At 41.0% G+C, this 21087-nt stretch overlaps 1 protein-coding gene across 13 annotated transcripts in view; it reads left to right on the top strand.

The window, feature by feature from the left end:
* Nucleotides 1–20225, top strand: part of LOC126473647 (liprin-beta-1) — a 955354-nt gene extending 935129 nt beyond the window's left edge. For all 13 annotated transcript variants that reach the window (XM_050100860.1, XM_050100862.1, XM_050100857.1 and 10 more), the window contains one exon: nt 18713–20225. In XM_050100860.1, the coding sequence (XP_049956817.1) occupies nt 18713–18763 (51 nt within the window). In that variant the 3' untranslated portion in view covers nt 18764–20225. The remainder of the gene's footprint in view (nt 1–18712) is intronic.
* Nucleotides 20226–21087: the final 862 nt, after the last annotated feature.

Below are 21087 nucleotides of genomic sequence, written 5' to 3' on the forward strand. Positions count from 1 at the left end.
ATGGAAATTGTAGAAATTTTCTGTGGAGCAACATTTAATAATAAAGCGTTTTAAACCATCAAAAGCGATGAGCGGTAGCAGGCGCTTTCGATAAAGAACGGGGGAGTGCAGCGCCGCTGCTGTCGCCACGGCCGCTGCCAGTAGCCAGCAAATGGATCCCGGAGCTTTGCCGCATACGGCGTCCAGAGGAGGACAGTCTGCAGGAAATCTGCCGCAAAATCGTTACTGGATAAAATTTTGATATCGGTGTGTCACAAAGCGAAATAGATTGAATCTGCGCTACCATTACATTCACGTCTTCAGCATTCAGACAGAAGAGGCTATAAAAATATTTTATGCCAGCTGCTCTCGATCCACTGACATTATGAACAGAAACAACGCACGCTACCACTAGACCACAGGCGTAATCAGACTAGAGTTTCTCTATCATGGGACTAGTTTTCCTCCAGGAAGTGCCACAGTCTACAGTGTTGCCAGATTGTGCAGCTAACCGGACTTAGAGAATTAGCGAGTTGGCCAGTTTTTTTGTCCCATGTCGCGATCAGCGCGGACTTTGCCTCTGAAGCGGCCGGCCGCCGGTCAAGTTTTATGTCAAAGAGTGTACATTACAAACGCTATTATCTAGATTACCACTAGCTTTTTGATTTGCCAAGGTCTTCATTATGTACAAATTGCATGCCTCTCGATGTGGAAGTGGAAAAAGAAAGAAAAAATTTGTGATATATTTCTTGTCAAAATGACATACTGTTTCTTGTCAAAATCACATACTGATATGGAAATGTTTTTTGCCGATATTATGCTGGAAACTTATTGCACATACTGTATATCCACGGGCTGCTTTCGTGGTGAGCATCTGTTCTTATTTGTGTAGTACTTTTCTACACTGCTTTCTGTCATGTTTCACTTTGAATTAGGTTTAATGTGAGACTAATATTGTTCAATGTACTAATTAAATAGAATCTTGATGTATGTATGTTCCTTACTGAAGATCAGTATGTTATATTTGCAAAAAATATCACAATATATACACAAGATGGCTGTAATACAAGTGCACTTTTTTCAGAGAATGTTCTGCCACTCAAAGCCGTTGGTGGGGAGGCTTGCGTGCCTCAGCGATACAGATAGCCATACCGTAGGTGCAACCACAATGGAGGGGTATCTGTTGAGAGGCCAGACAAACGTCTGGTTCCTGAAGAGGGGCAGCAGCCTTTTCAGTAGTTGCAGGGGCAACAGTCTGGATGATGGACTGATCTGGCCTTGTAACACTATCCAAAACGGCATTGCTGTGCTGGTACTGCGAATGGCTGAAAGCAAGGGGAAACTACAGCCGTAATTTTCCCCGAGGGCATGCAGCTTTACTGTATGGTTACATGATGATGGCGTCCTCGTGGGTAAAATATTCCGGAGGTAAAGTAGTCCCCCATTTGGATCTCCAGGCGGGGACTACTCAAGAGGACGTCGTTATCAGGAGAAAGAAAACTGGCGTGCTGTGGATTGGAGTGTGGAATGTCAGATCCCTTAATCGGACAGGTAGGTTAGAAAATTTAAAAAGGGAAATGGATAGGTTAAAGTTAGATATAGTGGGAATTAGTGAAGTTCGGTGGCAGGAGGAACAAGACTTTTGGTCAGATGATTACAGGGTTATAAATACAAAATCAAATAGAGGTAATGCAGGAGTAGGTTTAATAATGAATAAAAAAATAGGAGTGCAGGTAAGCAACTACAAACAGAATAGTGAACGCATTATTGTGGCCTAGATAGACACGAAGCCCATGCCTACTACAGTAGTACAAGTTTATATGCCTACTAGCTCTGCAGAGGATGAAGAAATTGATTAAATGTATGATGAGATAAAAGAAATTATTCAGGTAGTGAAGGGAGACGAAAATTTAATAGTCATGGGTGACTGGATTTCGAGAGTAGGAAAAGGGAAAGAAGGAAACATAGTAGGTGAATATGGATTGAGGTTAAGAAATGAAAGAGGAAGCTGTCTGGTAGAATTTTGCACAGAGCATAACTTAATCATAGCTAACACTTGGTTCAAGAATCATAAAAGACGGTTGTATACATGGAAGAATCCTGGATATACTAGAGGGTATCAGATAGATTACATAATGATAAGACAGAGATTTAGGAACCAGGTTTTAAATTGTAAGACATTTCCAGGGGCAGATGTGGCCTCTGACCACAATCTATTGGTTCTGAACTGTAGATTAAAACTGAAGAAACTGGAAAAAGGTGGAAATTTAAGGAGATGGGACCCGGATAAATTGACTAAACCAGAGGTTGTACAGAGTTTCAGGGAGAGCATAAGGCAACAATTGACAGGAATGGGGGAAAGAAATACAGTAGAAGAAGAATGGGTAGCTCTGAGGGATGAAGTAGTGAAGGCAGCAAAGGATCATGTAGGTAAAAAGACGAGGGCTAGTAGAAATCCTTGGGTAACAGAAGGGATATTGAATTTAATTGATGAAAGGAGAAAATATAAAAATGCAGTAAATGAAGCAGGTAAAAAGGAATACAAACATCTCAAAAATGAGATCAATAGGAAGTGCAAAATGGCTAAGCAGGGATGGCTAGAGGACAGATGTAAGGATGTAGAGGCCTATCTCACTAGGGGCAAGATAGATACTGCTTACAGGAAAATTAGAGAGACCTTTTGAGAAAAGAGAACCACTTGTATGAATATCAAGAGCTCAGATGAAATCCCAGTTCTAAGCAAAGAAGGGAAAGAACATAGGTGGAAGGAGTATATAAAGGGTCTATACAAAGGCGATGTACTCGAGAACAATATTATCGAAATGGAAGAGGATGTAGATGAAGATGAAATGGGAGATATGATACTGCGTGAAGAGTTTGACACAGCACTGAAAGACATGAGTCGAAACAAGGCCCCGGGATTAGACAACATTCCATTAGAACTACTGACGGCCTTGAGAGAGCCAGTCCTGACAAAACTGTACCATATGGTGAGGAAGATGTATGAGAGAGGTGAAATACCTGCAGACTTCAAGAATAATATAATAATTCCAATCCCAAAGAAAGCAGGTGTTGGCAGATGTGAAAATTACCGAACTGTCAGTTTAATAAGTCACAACTGCAAAATACTAACGCGAATTCTTTACAGACGAATGGAAAAACTGGTAGAAGCCGACCTCGGGGAAGATCAGTTTGGATTCCATAGAAATGTTGGAACACGTGAGGCAATACTGACCTTACGACTTATCTTAGAAGAAAGATTAAGGAAAGGCAAACCTATGTTTCTAGCATTAGTAGACTTAAAGAAAGCTTTTGACAATGTTGGCTGAAATACTCTCTTGCAAATTCTAAAGGTGGCAGGGATAAAATACAGGGAGCAAAAGGCTATTTACAATTTGTACAGAAACCATATGGCAGTTGTAAGGGTGGAGGGGCATGAAAGGGAAGCAGTGATTGGGAAGGGAGTCAGACAGGGTTGTAGCCTCTCCCCGGTGTTATTCGATCTGTATATTGAGCAAGCAGTAAAGGAAACAAAAGAAAAATTTTGTATAGGTATTAAAATCCATGGAGAAGAAATAAAAACTTTGAGGTTTGCCGATGACATTGTAATTCTGTCCGAGACGGCAAAGGACCTGGAAAAGCAGTTGAACGGAATGGACAGTGTCTTGGAAGGAGGATATAAGATGAACATCAACAAAAGCAAAATGAGGATAATGGAATGTAGTCTAATTAAATCAGGTGATGCTAAGGGAATTAGATTAGGAAATGAGACACTTAAAGTAGTATAGGAGTTTTGCTATTTGGGGAGCAAAATAACTGATGCTGGTCGAAGTAGAGAGGATATAAAATGTAGACTGGCAATGGCAAGGAAAGCGTTTCTGAGGAAGAGAAATTTGTTAACATCGAGTATAGATTTAGTATTGGAGGGCATCGTGGAGGGTAAAAAAAGTAGAGGGAGACCAAGAGATGAATACACTAAGCAGATTCAGAAGGATGTAGGTTGCAGTAAGTACTGGGAGATGAAGAAGCTTGCACAGGATAGAGTAGCATGGAGAGCTGCATCAAACCAGTCTCATGACTGAAGACTACAAGAACAACAACAACAACAACAACAACAACATGTTACAATTAAAAAGAAATACTTATCAAGCAGTGGCAGGGGAACACATCCACAAAAGTTGCTGACAACTATCCAAGGAGTGCGCATGCCCGTGGGAGAAAAATCTTCACAATACCAGTTGACAATGCTGCATTGGTTTCTAACAAGTGGGTTACTCAACATATACAGGCCTGAAGATGGCGTAATGTAATGCCAAAACTGGTTGTCTAAAAAATAAAACCAAAACAAGGGATATTTGTATTTTATTCTTGGAAATTGACCAGCCGAAGTCCCGCACTCCGGACGTAGGATGGAGTTACATTTATTGAACATACACAAAATGTTTTTGATCCAGTGGCTTCTTCGTCTAGCGGAAGAGTTGAAGGGGAGGGAAGAGGGGTGAAGTAAAAGGACTGGAAAGGTTTAGGGAAAGGGGTACAGTTTATAAAGTCACCCAGAAAGATGGGTCAGGGTAGACTTACCAGATGGGATGAGAAAAAAGGACTGATTGTTGGGGACTGCACCTGACGAGATTTGAAAATCTGAGAGCTTAAAGGTGAAGACAGATAATATTCAAGACAGAGATTACTTCTAAAACATCATGCATGAGTTAACAAGAGTGAAAAGCTAAGTGCATTGTACGAAACAGAGCTGGGAGGGGGGACGGCGAAAAATAGACAAGTCAGAAAATGAAAGATGTAGAGAACTGAAATGGAATGATGAAAGGAGTAGTTAATGTGAATAAATGCTTAGAAGTAAGGAATTAACGCAAATTAAGGCCAGGTAGGTGGCGAGAACCAAGGACATGTTGTAGTGCTAGTTGCCACCTGCGGAGTTCTGAGGAACTGGTGTCTGGGCGAAGAATCCAGGTAGTGCGTTGGTAAAACAGGCACTGAGGTCACGACTGTCACGTTGTACAGTGTGCTTTGCAACAGTATTTTTTTTGTTGCCTGTATACACTCTCTTCCTATGCCCATTTATCTTGACTGGTAACTGGGTGGTAGTCGTGCCGATGTAAATGGCTCAACATTATTTACGTAACAGCTGGTATTTGATGTGTCTTTTCACAGGTGTGTCTCCCTTTGATAGTATTTGTTTTTCCAGTTACACGGCTGGAATAGGTGGTGGTAGCAGGGTGCATAGGGCAAGCCTTGCACCAGGGACGGTCACAGGGGTAGGAGCCATAGGGTAGGGAGATGGATGCAGAAGGAGCACTGGGTCTGGCAAGGATATTGCAGAGATTGAGAGGGTGACAAAAAGCTGTTCTAGGTGTGATGTGCAAAATCTCTGACAGAATAGATCTCATTTCAGGGCACAATTTTAGGAAGTCATGGCCTCGTTGAAGTAGGTGATAGTTGCATTCAAGACTAGGTGACAAGCTGTGTGCTCTGAAGTTGTTTTTTGGAGGCATCAGCAGTACCAGGATTGTATGTGATGGCCAGGAAATTTGCTTTTGGACTAGGCTGTTGGGATAATTACGTTGCGTGAAGGCTGAAGTGAGAATGGTTATGTATTGCTGTAAAGTGTCTGCATCGGAACAAATATGTTTGCCTGAATGCCAAAGCTGTATGGGAGGAAATGTTTGACATGGAAAGGTTAGCAACTTTCAAAATGTAAGTACAGTTGTTTGTTAGTGCCATCCTTTCCAGGTCAAATATTCCCTCCCATACAGGCTTGGCATCTGAGGCAAATGTGTTTGTTCGGGTGCAGACTCTTTACAGCAATACACCACCACTTTCACTTCAGCCTTAAGTAGACATAATTATCCCAACAGTGCAGTTCAAAAGCAGATTTCCCAGGCCATCACGTCCAATCCTGGTACTGCTAATCCCTCCAAGAAACAACTTCGGAACACATCACTTGTCACCCAGTATTATCCTGGTCTTGAATGTATCAATCAGCTACTTCGACAAGGCCAGGACTTCCTAAAACATGCCCTGAAATGAAATCCATTCTGTCTGAGATTTTGCCCATCACACCTAGAATAGCTTTTCATCACCCTCCCAATCTCTGCAATATTCTTGCCAGACCCTATGCTCCTTCTGCCCCATCTCCCTATCCTATGGCTCCTACCTCTGTGAGTGTACCTGGTGCAAGACTTGCCCTATGCACCCTGCTACCACCACCTATTCCTGCCGTATAACTGGCAAAACAAATACTATCAAAGGGAGAGACACCTGTGAAACAACACGTCATATACCAGCTGTTACATAAACACTGTTCAGCCTTTCACATTGGTGTGACTACCACTCAGATATCAGTCAGATAGAATGGGCATAGTCAGAGTGGGTATACGGCAGCACATGATATCCTGTTGCAGAGCATGCTGTGCAACATGACAGTTATGACGCCAGTGCCTGTATCACCACACGTGCCATCTGGATTCTTCTTCCAGACACCAGTTTCTCAGTACTCCGCAGGTGGCAACTAGTGCTACAAATGTCCTTGGTTCTCTCTACCCACCTGGCCTTAATTTACGTTAATTCCTTCCGTCTCAGCATTTATTCACAGTAAATACTCCTTTCTTCAGTCCACTTCAGTTTTGTATATCTTTCATTTTCTGACTTGTCTATTTTTTGCCGTCCCCCCTCTCACCTCTGTTACATACAAAACACTTAGCTTTTCACTCTGGTTAACTTGTGCCCAATGTTTTAGTAATAATCTCTCTGTCTTGCATATTACCCTGTCTTCCTCCTGTAAGCTCTCATGTTTTCAAATTTCATCTGGCGCAGTCCCCAACAATCAGTCTTTGCTTCTCATCTCATCTGGTAAGTCTCCCATGATCTGAGTTTAGGTGATGTTTTACAAATCATCCCATTTCGTAAACCTCAATAGTGCTTTTCCTCCACCGCTCTTCCTTCTCCTTCAACCCTTCTCCAAGGAGGCGGAGCCACTGGCTCCGAAAACTTGCAAATTTAAATACTTTTATATGTGTGTTCTCCTGCCACCACTTGGTGACTAGATTTTTTATCTATCCAATTACATTATATTTTCAAGGAAGTTATGTTGCTGCACCTGGGCAATGGGGGGCACCACCTTCCTGATACAATTTTTCTACATCTACATCTACATTTATACTCCGCAAGCCACCCAACGGTGTGTGGCGGAGGGCACTTTACGTGCCACTGTCATTACCTCCCTTTCCTGTTCCAGTCGCGTATGGTTCGCGGGAAGAACGACTGTCTGAAAGCCTCTGTGCGCGCTCTAATCTCTCTAATTTTACATTCGCGATCTCCTCGGGAGGTATAAGTAGGGGGAAGCAATATATTCGATACCTCATCCAGAAACGCACCCTCTCGAAACCTGGCGAGCAAGCTACACCGCGATGCAGAGCGCCTCTCTTGCAGAGTCTGCCACTTGAGTTTGTTAAACATCTCCGTAACGCTATCACGGTTACCAAATAACCCTGTGACGAAACGCGCCGCTCTTCTTTGGATCTTCTCTATCTCCTCCGTCAACCCGATCTGGTACGGATCCCACACTGATGAGCAATACTCAAGTATAGGTCGAACGAGTGTTTTGTATGCCACCTCCTTTGTTGATGGACTACATTTTCTAAGGACTCTCCCAATGAATCTCAATCTGGTACCCGCCTTACCAACAATTAATTTTATATGATCATTCCACTTCAAATCGTTCCGCACCCATACTCCCAGATATTTTACAGAAGTAACTGCTACCAGTGTTTGTTCTGCTGTCATATAAAAATACAATAAAGGATCATTCTTTCTATGTATTCGCAATACATTACATTTGTCTATGTTAAGGGTCAGTTGCCACTCCCTGCATCAAGTGCCTATCCGCTGCAGATCTTCCTGCATTTCGCTACAATTTTCTAATGCTGCAACTTCTCTGTATACTACAGCATCCTCCGCGAAAAGCCGCATGGGACTTCCGACACTATCTACTAGGTCATTTATATATATTGTGAAAAGCAGTGGTCCCATAACACTCCCCTGTGGCACGCCAGAGGTTACTTTAACGTTTGTAGACGTCTCTCCATTGATAACAACATGCTGTGTTCTGTTTGCTAAAAACTCTTCAATCCAGCCACACAGCTGGTCTGATATTCCATAGGCTCTTACTTTGTTTATCAGGCGATAGTGCGGAACTGTATCGAACGCCTTCCGGAAGTCAAGAAAAATAGCATCTACCTTGGAGCCTGTATCTAATATTTTCTGGGTCTCATGAACAAATAAAGCGAGTTGGGTCTCACACGATCGCTGTTTCTGGAATCCATGTTGATTCCTACATAGTAGATTCTGGGTTTCCAAAAAGACATGATACTCGAGCAAAAAACATGTTCTAAAATTCTACAACAGATCGACGTCAGAGATATAGGTCTATAGTTTTGCACATCTGCTCGACGACCCTTCTTGAAGACTGGGACTACCTGTGCTCTTTTCCAATCATTTGGAACCTTCTGTTCCTCTAGAGACTTGCGGTACACGGCTGTTAGAAGGGGGGCAAGTTCTTTCGCGTACTCTGTGTAGAATCGAATTGGTATCCCGTCAGGTCCAGTGGACTTTCCTCTGTTGAGTGATTCCAGTTGCTTTTCTATTCCTTGGACACTTATTTCGATGTCAGCCATTTTTTCGTTTGTGCGAGGATTTAGAGAAGGAACTGCAGTGCGGTCTTCCTCTGTGAAACAGCTTTGGAAAAAGGTGTTTAGTATTTCAGCTTTACGCGTGTCATCCTCTGTTTCAATGCCGTCGTCATCCCGGAGTGTCTGGATATGCTGTTTCGAGCCATTTACTGATTTAACGTAAGACCAGAACTTCCTAGGATTTTCTGTCAAGTCGGTACATAGAATTTTACTTTCGAATTCACTGAACGCTTCACGCATAGCCCTCCTTATGCTAACTTTGACATCGTTTAGCTTCTGTTTGTCTGAGAGGTTTTGGCTGCGTTTAAACTTGGGGTGAAGCTCTCTTTGCTTTCGCAGTAGTTTCCTAACTTTGTTGTTGTACCACGGTGGGTTTTTCCCGTCCCTCACAGTTTTACTCGGCACGTACCTGTCTAAAACACATTTTACGATTGCCTTGAACTTTTTCCATAAACACTCAACATTGTCAGTGTCGGAACAGAAATTTTCGTTTTGATCTGTTAGGTAGTCTGAAATCTGCCTTCTATTACTCTTGCTAAACAGATAAACCTTCCTCCCTTTTTTATATTCCTACCAACTTCCATATTCAGGGATGCTGCAACGGCCTTATGATCACTGATTCCCTGTTCTGTACATACAGAGTCGAAAAGTTTGGGTCTGTTTGTTATCAGTAGGTCCAAGATGTTATCTCCACGAGTCGGTTCTCTGTTTAATTGCTCGAGGTAATTTTTGGATAGTGCACTCAGTATAATGTCACTCGATGCTCTGTCCCTACCACCCGTCCTAAACATCTGAGTGTCCCAGTCTATATCTGGTAAATTGAAATCTCCACCTAAGACTATAACATGCTGAGAAAATTTATGTGAAATGTATTCCAAACTTTCTCTCAGTTGTTCTGCCACTAATGCTGCTGAGTCGGGAGGTCGGTAAAAGGAGCCAATTATTAACCTAGCACGGTTGTTGAGTGTAACCTCCACCCATAATAATTCACAGGAGCTATCCACTTCTATTTCACTACAGGATAAACTACTACTAACAGCGACGAACACTCCACCACCGGTTGCGTGCAATCTATCCTTTCTAAACACCGTCTGTACCTTTGTAACAATTTCGGCGGAATTTATCTCTGGCTTCAACCAGCTTTCTGTACCTATAATGATTTCGGCTTCGGTGCTTTCTATCAGCGCTTGAAGTTCCGGTACTTTACCAACGCAGCTTCGACAGTTTACAATTACAATACTGATTGCTGCTTGGTCCCTGCGTGTCCTGACTTTGGCCTGCACCCGTTGAGGCTGTTGCCCTTTCTATACTTGCCCAAGGTCATCTAACCTAAAAAACCGCTCAGCCCACGCCACACAACCCCTGCTACCCATGTAGCCGCTTGTTGCGTGTAGTGGACTCCTGACCTATCCAGCGGAACCCGAAACCCCACCACCCTATGGCGCAAGTCGAGGAATCTGCAGCCCACACGGTCACAGAACCGTCTCAGCCTCTGATTCAGACCCTCCACTCGGCTCTGTACCAAAGGTCCGCAGTCAGTCCTGTCAACAATGCTGCAGATGGTGAACTCTGCTTTCATCCCGCTAGCGAGACTGGCAGTCTTCGCCAAATCAGATAGCCGCTGGAAGCCAGAGAGGATTTCCTCTGATCCGTAGCGACATACATCATTGGTGCCGACATGAGCGACCTCCTGCAGATGGGTGCACCCTGTACCCTTCATGGCATCCGGAAGGACCCTTTCCACATCTGGAATGACTCCCCCCGGTATGCACACGGAGTGCACATTGGTTTTCTTCCCCTCTCTTGCTGCCATATCCCTAAGGGGCCCCATTACGCGCCTGACGTTGGAGCTCCCAACTACCAGTAAGCCCACCCTCTGCGACCGCCCGGATCTTGCAGACTGAGGGGCAACCTCTGGAACAGGACAAGCAGCCATGTCAGGCCGAAGATCAGTATCAGCCTGAGACAGAGCCTGAAACCGGTTCGTCAGACAAACTGGAGAGGCCTTCCGTTCAGCCCTCCGGAATGTCTTTCGCCCCCTGCCACACCTTGAGACGACCTCCCACTCTACCACAGGTGAGGTATCAGCCTCAATGCGGGCAGTATCCCGGGCAACCACAGTCTTAGTCCGATCAGGGGATGCGTGGGACAAGCTGGCCGTCCCCGACAAACCCCCATCTGGAACCCCACAGTATGCCCATTGGCAACAGCCTCAAGCTGTGTGACCGAAGCCAACACTGCCTGAAGCTGGGAGCGAAGGGATGCCAACTCAGCCTGCATCCGAACACAGCAGTTGCAGTCCCTATCCATGCTAAAAACTGTTGTGCAAAGAATGTCTGAACTAATCTACAGAGAGTGCAAACAAATCGACACAAAATTTAAACGGTTATTAAAATACAAGATTGCCTAGTAAATGCAGTAATGCTGCTACTTGCGCACTGCTGACACACTGCTCGGCGGCGGAAGGAGACTACGCGATTTTACACTATTCATGTACTAAAACGCGATGCTACAACTCTCAAATACTATAATACGGCAGAAATTTATGAATTAAACAATGCAAGTACCAAAAACACGCAAAGAAATTAAGAATTAAGCTATGTAACAAATGAGTGAGCTAGGAGTATACGACTTGCTGCTGCAGCTGCTTATCCAACGGCGGCACGGAGCACACACTGTGTGAAACAAAATTTTAAGTATGTACTGACTTTATTTAAAAAAATTAAAAAATCTTATTCATAAAATGGGGTTTATTGTATTTTGAAGTCGGGAAGTTACTTTGCTACATCGTGTATAAAAGTGTGTTGTTCCACTTTGTAGTTCCTATGTGATCTGTTTGGTAAAGTTGCTCAGAGAAATGTCTTGCTTTTAACTTCTGTCACTTCATTTAGCATCAGCAGTGGAGACAGCCCATCTTTTTTTTCTTTTTTTCCTTTCTTTGCAAGAAATACACAATTCGCTTTTTTCTGTTTCTATATATAGTCTTATATGGGACATAATGAAGATACTGGCAGCTCAAGAAACTACTGATAATCTAGTTAAGAGTCTTAGTAATCTGTCTGTGGATGACAATGCATGGTACATATTTATTCCAAAAAGCGAGATGTAAAAACATGATATCTCACACAAAGATATGGGGTCAAGTATTTTGGGTAACCCTTGGCCTTTTAACTATTTGTATACTTACCAGAAGAATGGACATACTGTAGCTGTCCTACAGTACAGGGTCAAAATTTAAACATTACACACTTCCTCCAGCCCAGGCAAATTGAGCAAATCGATTGGTTCTTTTGCATTAGTTGTTGTTGGGGGTGGACCTTAGGTGGCTTATAAAAGCACCATTTGTTTTTGGGCAGCTTCTGATAAAAGATGTAAATGTAGTTTTAACTGATGTAGTGAACACATTGAAAGGGTTGTAAGGTCACCAAACTATATTTTTAGTCAGCATTTATTCACCATTAAAACTTTGAGGCCACTGTCTCTGTATAACAAACACTTCACATCTATACAAATATGCCCAAAGTGGTACTGCAGTAACAAAATAATTACTAAACAGGGTTTAAACATGCAAAAAGAACTTAAAATGACTCCAAATTACATAAAAGTGGAAAAACTATAAATTCAGTAAAATATTTGCAATAACATTTTTACTCTTCTAAGATACAAATCATAAGCAAGGCCTATTTGATGAACTGCGATAGATGAGCAACGTATCCAGAAAAAATGTAAAGCAAGCAGTTTTGCATATTTATTTGTTGTTTGTGTTTGTCAAAGTATATCAATGTGTCTGAGTATGTAAATAAATTGTGAGAACTGTACTGACCTACAGAATTTGTTTTAACTAATCAGCACACACTCGCTCTAACATGGAAAAAGAAGGGAACCAGCTGAAAAATGTTCCTGTTGGAGCACAAAAAAGATCAATCTGTTCCTCTTTAAAACACTCTGACCGAAAAGTGGGGAACCAGTTGCCACAAACTTAATTCTGCCTTCCTCACCAAAAATTTTGGCACAGAAACACATTCTTGCTTTTTTTGTGCTGAAAGAGGGTAGCAGAGAGACTGTGATGATGGGAAAGAGACAGTGGCAGTGAAATGTATTTCGAGTGAGAAGATTCCAAGAGGTACTCCACTCATCATATAAATACAAAAGTTTGCATAAATATGCACTTTTACTGTATACTGGGGATTTTAAGAACTGACGAGCATCAAAGGAGTGCTACAAATGTAAGTTCCACAAGGTGCATTTTAGCTGTGTATATTTTTACTTGTGACAGTTTTGTAATTTTATTTTTGACAAAACTGTGTGGAATGTGCAATATACTCTCCACTAAGATCTTAATGTTGTTGTTGTTGTTGTGGTCTTTCAGTCAAGAGACTGGTTTGATGCAGCTCTCCATGCTACTCTATCCTGTGCAAGCTTCATCATCTCCGAGTAACTACTGCAACCTACATCCTTCTGAATCTGCTTAGCGTATTCATCTCTTGGTCTCCCTCCATCACTAAATTGGCGATCCCTTGATGCCGCAGACATGTCCTAGTAACCGATCCCTTCTTCAAGTCAAGTTGTGCCACAAATTTCTCTTCTCCCTGATTCTGTTCAGTACCTCCTTATTAATTATGTGATCTATCCATCTAATCTTCAGCATTCTTCTGTAGCACCACATTCTGAAAGCTTCTATTCTCTTCTTGTCTAAACTATTTATCGTCCATGTATCACTTCCATACATGGCTACACTCTGTACTAATACTTTCAGAAAGGACTTCCTGACACTTAAATCTATACTCTGCGTTAACAAATTTCTCTTCTTTAGAAAAGCTTTTTTTGCCATTGCTAGTCTACATTTTATATCCTCTCTACTTCAACCAGTATCAGTTATTTTGCTCCCCAAATAACAGAACTCATCTACTACTTCAAGTGTCTCATTTCCTAATTTAATTCCCTTAGTGTCACCTGATTTAATTAGACTGCATTCCATTATCCTTGTTTTGCTTTTGTTGTTGTTAATCTTATATCCTCCTTTCAAGACACTGTCCATTCTGTTCAACTGCTCTTCCAGGTCCTTTGCTGTCTCTGACAGAATTACAATGTCATCAGCAAACATCAAAGTTTTTATTTCTTCTCCATGGATTTTAATTCCTACTCCAAATTTTTCTTTTGTTTCCTTTACTGTTTGCTCGATATACATATTGAGTAACATCGGGGATAAGCTGCAACCCTAACTCACTCCCTTCCCAACTGCTGTTCCCTTTCATGCCCCTCGATTCTTATAACTGCCATCTGGTTCTTGTACAAATTGTCAATAGCCTTTCGCTCCCTGTACCCTGCCACCTTTTGAAAGAGAGTATTCCAGTGAACATTGTCAAAAGCTTTCTGTAAGTCTACAAATGCTAGAAACGTAGGTTTGCCTTTCCTTAACCTATCTTCTAAGGTAAGTTGTAGGGTCAGTATTGCCTCACATGGAATCCAAACTAATCTTCCCCAAGGTCGGCTTCTACCAGATTTTCCATTCGTCTGTAAAGAATTTGCGTTAGTATTTTGCAGCCGTGACTTATTAAACTGTTAGTCAGGTAATTTTTACACCTGTCAACACCTGCTTTCTTTAGGATTGGAATTTTTATATTCTTCTTGACATCTGAGGGTATTTCACCTGTCTCATACATCTTGCTGACCAGATGGTAGAGTTTTGTCAGGGTTGGCTCTCGCAAGGCTATCAGTAGTTCTAATTAATGTTGTCTACTCCCAGGGCCTTGTTTCGATTTAGGTCTTTCAGTGCTCTCTCAAATTCTTCACGCAGTATCACACCTCCCATTTCTTCTTCACTTATGCCCTCTTCATTTCCATGATACTGCCCTTGTATAGATCCTCTGTATACTCCTTCTGCTTTTCTGCTTTCCCTTCTTTGCTTAGAACTGGTTTATCATTTGAGCTCTTGATATTCATGCAAGTGGTTCTCTTTTCTACAAAGGTGTCTTTAATTTTCCTGTAGGCAGTATCTATCTTACCCCTAGTGATATATGCCTCTACATCCTTACATTTGTCCTCTAGTCATCCCTCCTTAGCCATTTTGCATTCCCTGTCGATCTCATTTTTGGATGTTTGTATTCCTTTTTGCCTGCCTCATTTACTGCATTTTTATATTTTCTCCTTTCATCAATTAAATTCAATATCCCTTCCGTTACCCAAGGATTTCAACCATCCCTTGGCTTTTTACCTACTTGATCCTTTGCTGCTTTCACTATTTCATCTCTCAATGCTGCCCATTCTTCTTCTACCGTATTTCTTTCCCCCATTCCTGTCAATCGTTCCCTAATGCTCTCGCTGAAACACTCTACAACCTCTGGTTCTTTCATTTTATCCAGGTCCCATATTTTTAAATTCCCACCTCTTTGCAGTTTCTTCACTTTTACTCTACAGTTCATAACCAATAGATTGTGGTCAGAGTCCACATCTGCCCCTGGAAATGTCTTATAATTTAAAACCTGTTTCCTAAATCTCTGTCTTACCATTATATAATCTATCTGAAACCTTCCAGTGTCTCTAGGCCTCTTCCATCTATACAACCTTCTTTCATGATTCTTAAACCAAGTGTTAGCTATGATCAAGTTATGCTCTGTGCAAAATTCTACCAGGCGGCTTTCTCTTTCATTTCTTATCCCCATTCCATATTCACCTAGTACTTTTCCTTCTCTTCCTTTTCCTTCTGTCGAATTCCAATACCTCCATGACTATTACATTTTCGTCTCCCTTCACTACCTGAATAATTTCTTTTATCTCATCATACATTTAATCAATTTCTTCATCCTCTGCAGAGCTGGTAGGCATATAAACTTGTACTACTGTAGTAGGCATGGGCTTCGTGTCTATCTAGGCCACAATAATGCGTTCACTATTCTGTTTGTAGTAGCTTACCTGCACTGCTATTTTTTTATTCATTATTAAACCTACTCCTGCAATACCCCTATTTGATTTTGTATTTATAACCTTGTATTCACCTGACCAGAAGTGTTGTTCCTCCTGCCACTGAACTTCACTTATTCCCTTATCTAACTTTAACCTATCCATTTCCCTTTTTAAATTTTCTAACCTACCTGCCCAATTAAGGGATCTGACATTCAGTGCTTTGATCTGTAGAATGCCAGTTTTCTTCCTCCTGATAACGACATCCTCCCGAGTAGTCCCCGCCTGGAGATCCGAATGGGGTTCTATTTTACCTCTGGAATATTTTACCCACGAGGACACCATCATCATTTAACCATACAGTAAATCTGCATGCCCTCTGAAAGAATTACGGCTGTAGTTTCCCCTTGCTTTCAGCTGTTCGCAGTACCAGCACAGTAAGGCCGTTTTGGTTAATGTTACAAGGCCAGGTCAGTCAGTCATCCAGACTGTTGCCCCTGCAGCTACCGAAAAGGCTACTGCCCCTCTTCAGGAACCACACGTTTTTCTGGCCTCTTAACAGATACCCCTCCGTTGTGGTTTCACTTACGGCACGGCTATCTGTATCACTGAGGACACAAGCTTCCCTACCAATGGCAAGGTCCATGGTTCATGATGAGAACTTGATGTACAGTGAAAGTGAAAAAAATTTTCAAATGATCTGAAGATGACAGTCTTGTCTGTCGCAACCAGTCAATGAAAAACAGTTTTGAATGTGACGCAATGGGAGTAAAAGAGAGAAGCGATGGTGAAAATGAAAAATACAGATCAGTGGAGACCATACTGAGACTTGGGGTGATTTTTAGGATGTAAGTAAAGGGGAGGACCTACAAGGTCTGAAATTTTAAGCACTTGGTTATAGGGGTAAAAATAAATTGCGGGTCCCCTAGAATATTCAACCTGCCGCATTACAGTGGAGACAGTGGCAATGGGAACGAAATACAAGAGGAGACAGTGACAGTGGGATACACTGTAAATCAGTGGGAGTAAAAGGAAACAATGGCAGAGGGAGAGGTACAAAGAAAGTGCTAGAGAGGTGGAGATGCTGAATATGGAAGCTTCACTACAAAGAAAGACTGGGTAAAAGGATTTAGAACGTTCTGTGTTAAAAGAGGATGAATATGTTCACTTGCCAAAATTTATGGTGAGGAAGGCAGAATAAGGATTGAGGCAGCTGGTTCCCCACTTTTCCGTTAGAGTCTTCAAAAGAGAAACATATTCACCTCCTATGTGCTCCAACAGGAGCATTTTACAGCTTGTTTAAATAATACTTAAGTGGCTGGTACGGCTTACTGCCTTAAGATGAGCACTAGTGACTAAATGTCTCTCTAATAAATTAGTGTTTATAAGATCGTAATTCTTAACCTCTGTGACTCGTTGCAGCAAATGCATGTAACATCTATCGTAAACCAGTAACAGAAAACCAGTAGCTAATATGACTAATAATTATTTTGTAACAATATTGTGAAAAGGAAAGTTGCTACTCACCAGTAGCAGAGATGCGAAGTCGCAGATAGGCACTACAAACAGACTGTCACAATATAGCTTTTGGCCAGAAGGCCTTCGTCAGAATTAGGCGGCAAACACACACACACTCACACAATCGCAACTCGAACACGCCACTGCAGTCTCAGGCAACCGAGGCCACACTGCAAGCTGCAGCACTGGTGCATGATGGGAGTGGCGACTGGGTGGGGGTAAGGAGGAAGCTTGGGCGGGGAGTGGTAGGGATAGTAGGGTAGCCGTGGCGGACAGTGTCATGCTGTTGGGGAGTGTGGAGGGACAAGGTGGAAAGAGGGTATGGCAGCTAAGTGCAGTCGGGAGGTTAGATGATCCTCCGTGCTCCCCAACAGTATGTCACTGTCCGCTACGCCTACTCTATCATTCCTCCCCCTCCCCACTCCAGCCTCCTTCTTACCCCCACCCAGTCGCCAATCCCATCATGCACTGGTGCTGCAGCTCACACTGTGGCTCAGTTGCCTGAGACTGCAGTTATGCGCATGTGAGTTGCATTTGCGTGTGTGTGTATGTGTGTGTTTGCCGTCTAATTCTGATGAAGGCCTTTTGGCCGAAAGCTATATTTGTGACGTCTGTTTGTCATGGCTATCTGCGACTCTGCCATTTCCAGTATATGGTGAGTAGCAACTTTCCCTTTTACAATATTATTACATTCCGTCCTGGATTTTACATTTTTTGATTTCATGATTATTTTGATTACAGTTTCATTTGTGGAAATGGTAATTGATAGGTAAGATGTGCACTGGAATGGGGTGGGCAGGCCACATCCCTCACATCATTATTGTTATATAAGGGCTGTACATATGGTGTGGCATTTATCATGGCAAGTGGCTCAGTACTAAAGGACATATTCTGACTAAACCAAAACTATCAAAATTGCCTTTGCTCATGAAAGTGACGTACTTGTTGCCATATCATGCTATGTCAGTTTCATTTGAATGCAACATGCTCCTGCTTTGAAGCCAGAGAGATGGTGGGAAAATTTGATTCAAGGCATTTATGTCTGCAGAATTCTGTTTTATTTCTTTTTTAAATTTTTTTATTATAAAAATTAAAGAAGTTGCTGTCAAGTTTATGTATTATTCTTAGTCGACATGACTGCCAAATACTAGTCATAGCACCAGTAATAACATGTCTATTCAGTGAGCATGTTGATTTGGGGAAGATGTTATGGTTAACTTAAGACAGACATTTCAATATCAGGCATTTTGAAAGAAACCTTCCATTCTATAATAGGAAACTGACATTTCAAAAATGGATCCCACATGGCTGCAATCATTGCGATAATTGTACTTGTTGAGTTAATCAGAATTGTGTGTATTCTGTTTCTACATAAAAATTTTAGAAAATAAATTCAATTTGGACACTCGCCTTACCCCCATCCTCCAGTCTCCCCTAATAAATATATCTTTTACTGTACAGGGAGAAAGTGTCCTTTGTTCCCCTGATGTTACACTATTCAATTAAAATTTATTTTACCTTGCAATATGTGTGTGTAATAGTCATCATGCCATTGTGGTTCTGTCACTGACAGGATTTGTACTTAGATGTACACAATAATTGTGTTTCAGACTCAACCTTTGAGAGACTCACCTCAAGGTGATCGAACGAGCAACGTATGAAATTGTACGAGGAAGCTGATGTTGTTTTCATCAGAATACTGTCCTATTTGGCTGCTTCAGGAATGTACATTGTTTGGAGTGAGAACAACTGGTGAATTTTATCTATCATGTTGAAGATAGTATCAGTTGCTAGGAAGGAAAAATATTTCCACATATGTACATTTCGTGTGTAATTTCATTATTGCCTTTTCTCATGCTCTCCCCCCTTTTTTTAAAAAAAAGTTCATGGCCATTAAACTTCAATGCAGGATGAAACATTAAGTGACTTTTGATACAGATTAATTAAGTTTTTTACAGTATGAGTGCATATCACCATTATACTTATGTTGGAAATAGGTTATTAAAATTATGTATATTTTTGCACAAAAGTTTTCAATTTTGTTATTATATGAAATAGAATTTTGGCAATGTCAAGACTATAACCAAGTACTTACGTAGCCCTAAGTATTGTAATTTTATGATTATTTCACAACATACAATATTTTGCAAAAGAGAGAAGAGGAAACATCACATTTTTATTCCTAACTCTCATTAATTAAAAACCATATTTTCAGCTCATTGTAAAGTGTACGAACCCTAAAAAAAAGGGCCAGTATGAATTGGTATTTTTTATATTTTGTGAGATTGTTAAAGAACCTCTTTTGTAAAAATATTACAGACACTTTATGAAGCTACCTCAAGCTCATTGTTAGACAGTTATCAGTTTAATGACAGATTAAATCATTAAAGGTATGCAGAATACATACATAATATATTCAAATGAATATAAAAAATCTTGTATGTACCTGCATATTGAATTTTCTAGTCCTTTTGACCCTGAAGGATTTTTGTACTTTTTTCCTAAAGGCATTTTGTTGAAAGTATGTAACAACAATTTTGGCTCTGAAAAATGTTTATGCAAAATAATCCTGTAACATATTGTTTTTAATTCTGGGACCAATGTACTAGGTTTACTCAGGCTTCCTATAGCATGTGGAAGAATGTGTCAAATTCTTGTTGTAAGTACTATGTACAGGCGAGAGTGTAAAAAGAAAAAAAAACTGATGTCTTCCTTTTATGTGCATTATTTCATCAAACTGCACCTTTATTAATGTCATGTTGAATGTGTCTACTGTATTTAGGCACTATCATGAAATGTTGTTATAATAAGTCATCAATGCCAAGAATAATTTTATTATATATATGTGTGTGTGGCCATGATTGAGGCTGATGTTAATTCACTTGTGTATGTACTATAGCTCTAAAAAAATAAATGACTATCAGATTGTGTAGACCACAAATGAAAAGAGTTACTCTTATATCAGTGCAGCAAGCTGAAGAAGTGTCTCATGTCATGGTTGGGAAAAGGTACACCATGTGCTGCAAATTTCCACTGCAATGCTTCTCTAAAATACTTGTATGGTAGTCCTTTCTTTGATTGACACCCATAAAAAATTAAAGTAACCCTTTGTAAGACCTTTCACACACAGAAATATGACATTTATTATGTTTGAAATAAGATATGAACCTGTCATGGATATATGACGTTGGTAGCATGTGAATGCCCTTTAAATCAGTGTGTTCTCTCTGTATTTAAATTACCTATTTACACAGTTTGCTACTGAATTTGTCCTTTATGCTGGCTACAGCATCGTATTTCTGGACTTTTGGAGTATTTAACGGTTATCTTGTTATGTTCAACCATTGTGCATAGTGATTCCCATGAGTCGGAAGAGTTACATTGTTGTTTAATGTATCAGCATTAAAAACTTTTACAAAAAGTGCATTGGGTAAAAATTAGTCACTTTCTCCTCATTAGTGTGTAACAGTTTCGTGAACCTTAATAATAACTACTATTCACTGTGGCATGGGCTGTACATCATCTTTTGGGTGTAGGAGATATCAGTTTCCAGCCATTTCTTTTAAAGCTCACATAATCACTCAGGTTCTGTGGCTATGGCCCTGACATTTGTCACAGTGTTCTAGACAGTCCCATTATTGTCAACAGGGTTCAAAAGCAAGTGCTTTGTGAGGCAATCAAGACATTTAATGGCCCCAGCTAGTTCCTTGTGTCTTGCAATCACTTAACCTGGTAGGTGTGCATATTTCTATCTCTGAAGATATCATTGATAATGATGAAAGTTATTCTCTTTGATAAGATGACTGTGAAAATGGCAAAGCCTCATTGTCCACCAACTTAGTGTAGCTATTCTGTTGCAAAGTATCTCTCACGTATACCAAAGGACTAATTATTGCAAAATACTACCATAGAATATCAAACAACCTCCAACTTCCTCTCTCTTTTCACTTCGTCCTGCTGGAATGCTTCTTGAGATTTATTATGA

This window comes from Schistocerca serialis, chromosome 4 (genome assembly GCF_023864345.2).
Source record: "Schistocerca serialis cubense isolate TAMUIC-IGC-003099 chromosome 4, iqSchSeri2.2, whole genome shotgun sequence".
Classification (NCBI taxonomy): domain Eukaryota; kingdom Metazoa; phylum Arthropoda; class Insecta; order Orthoptera; family Acrididae; genus Schistocerca; species Schistocerca serialis.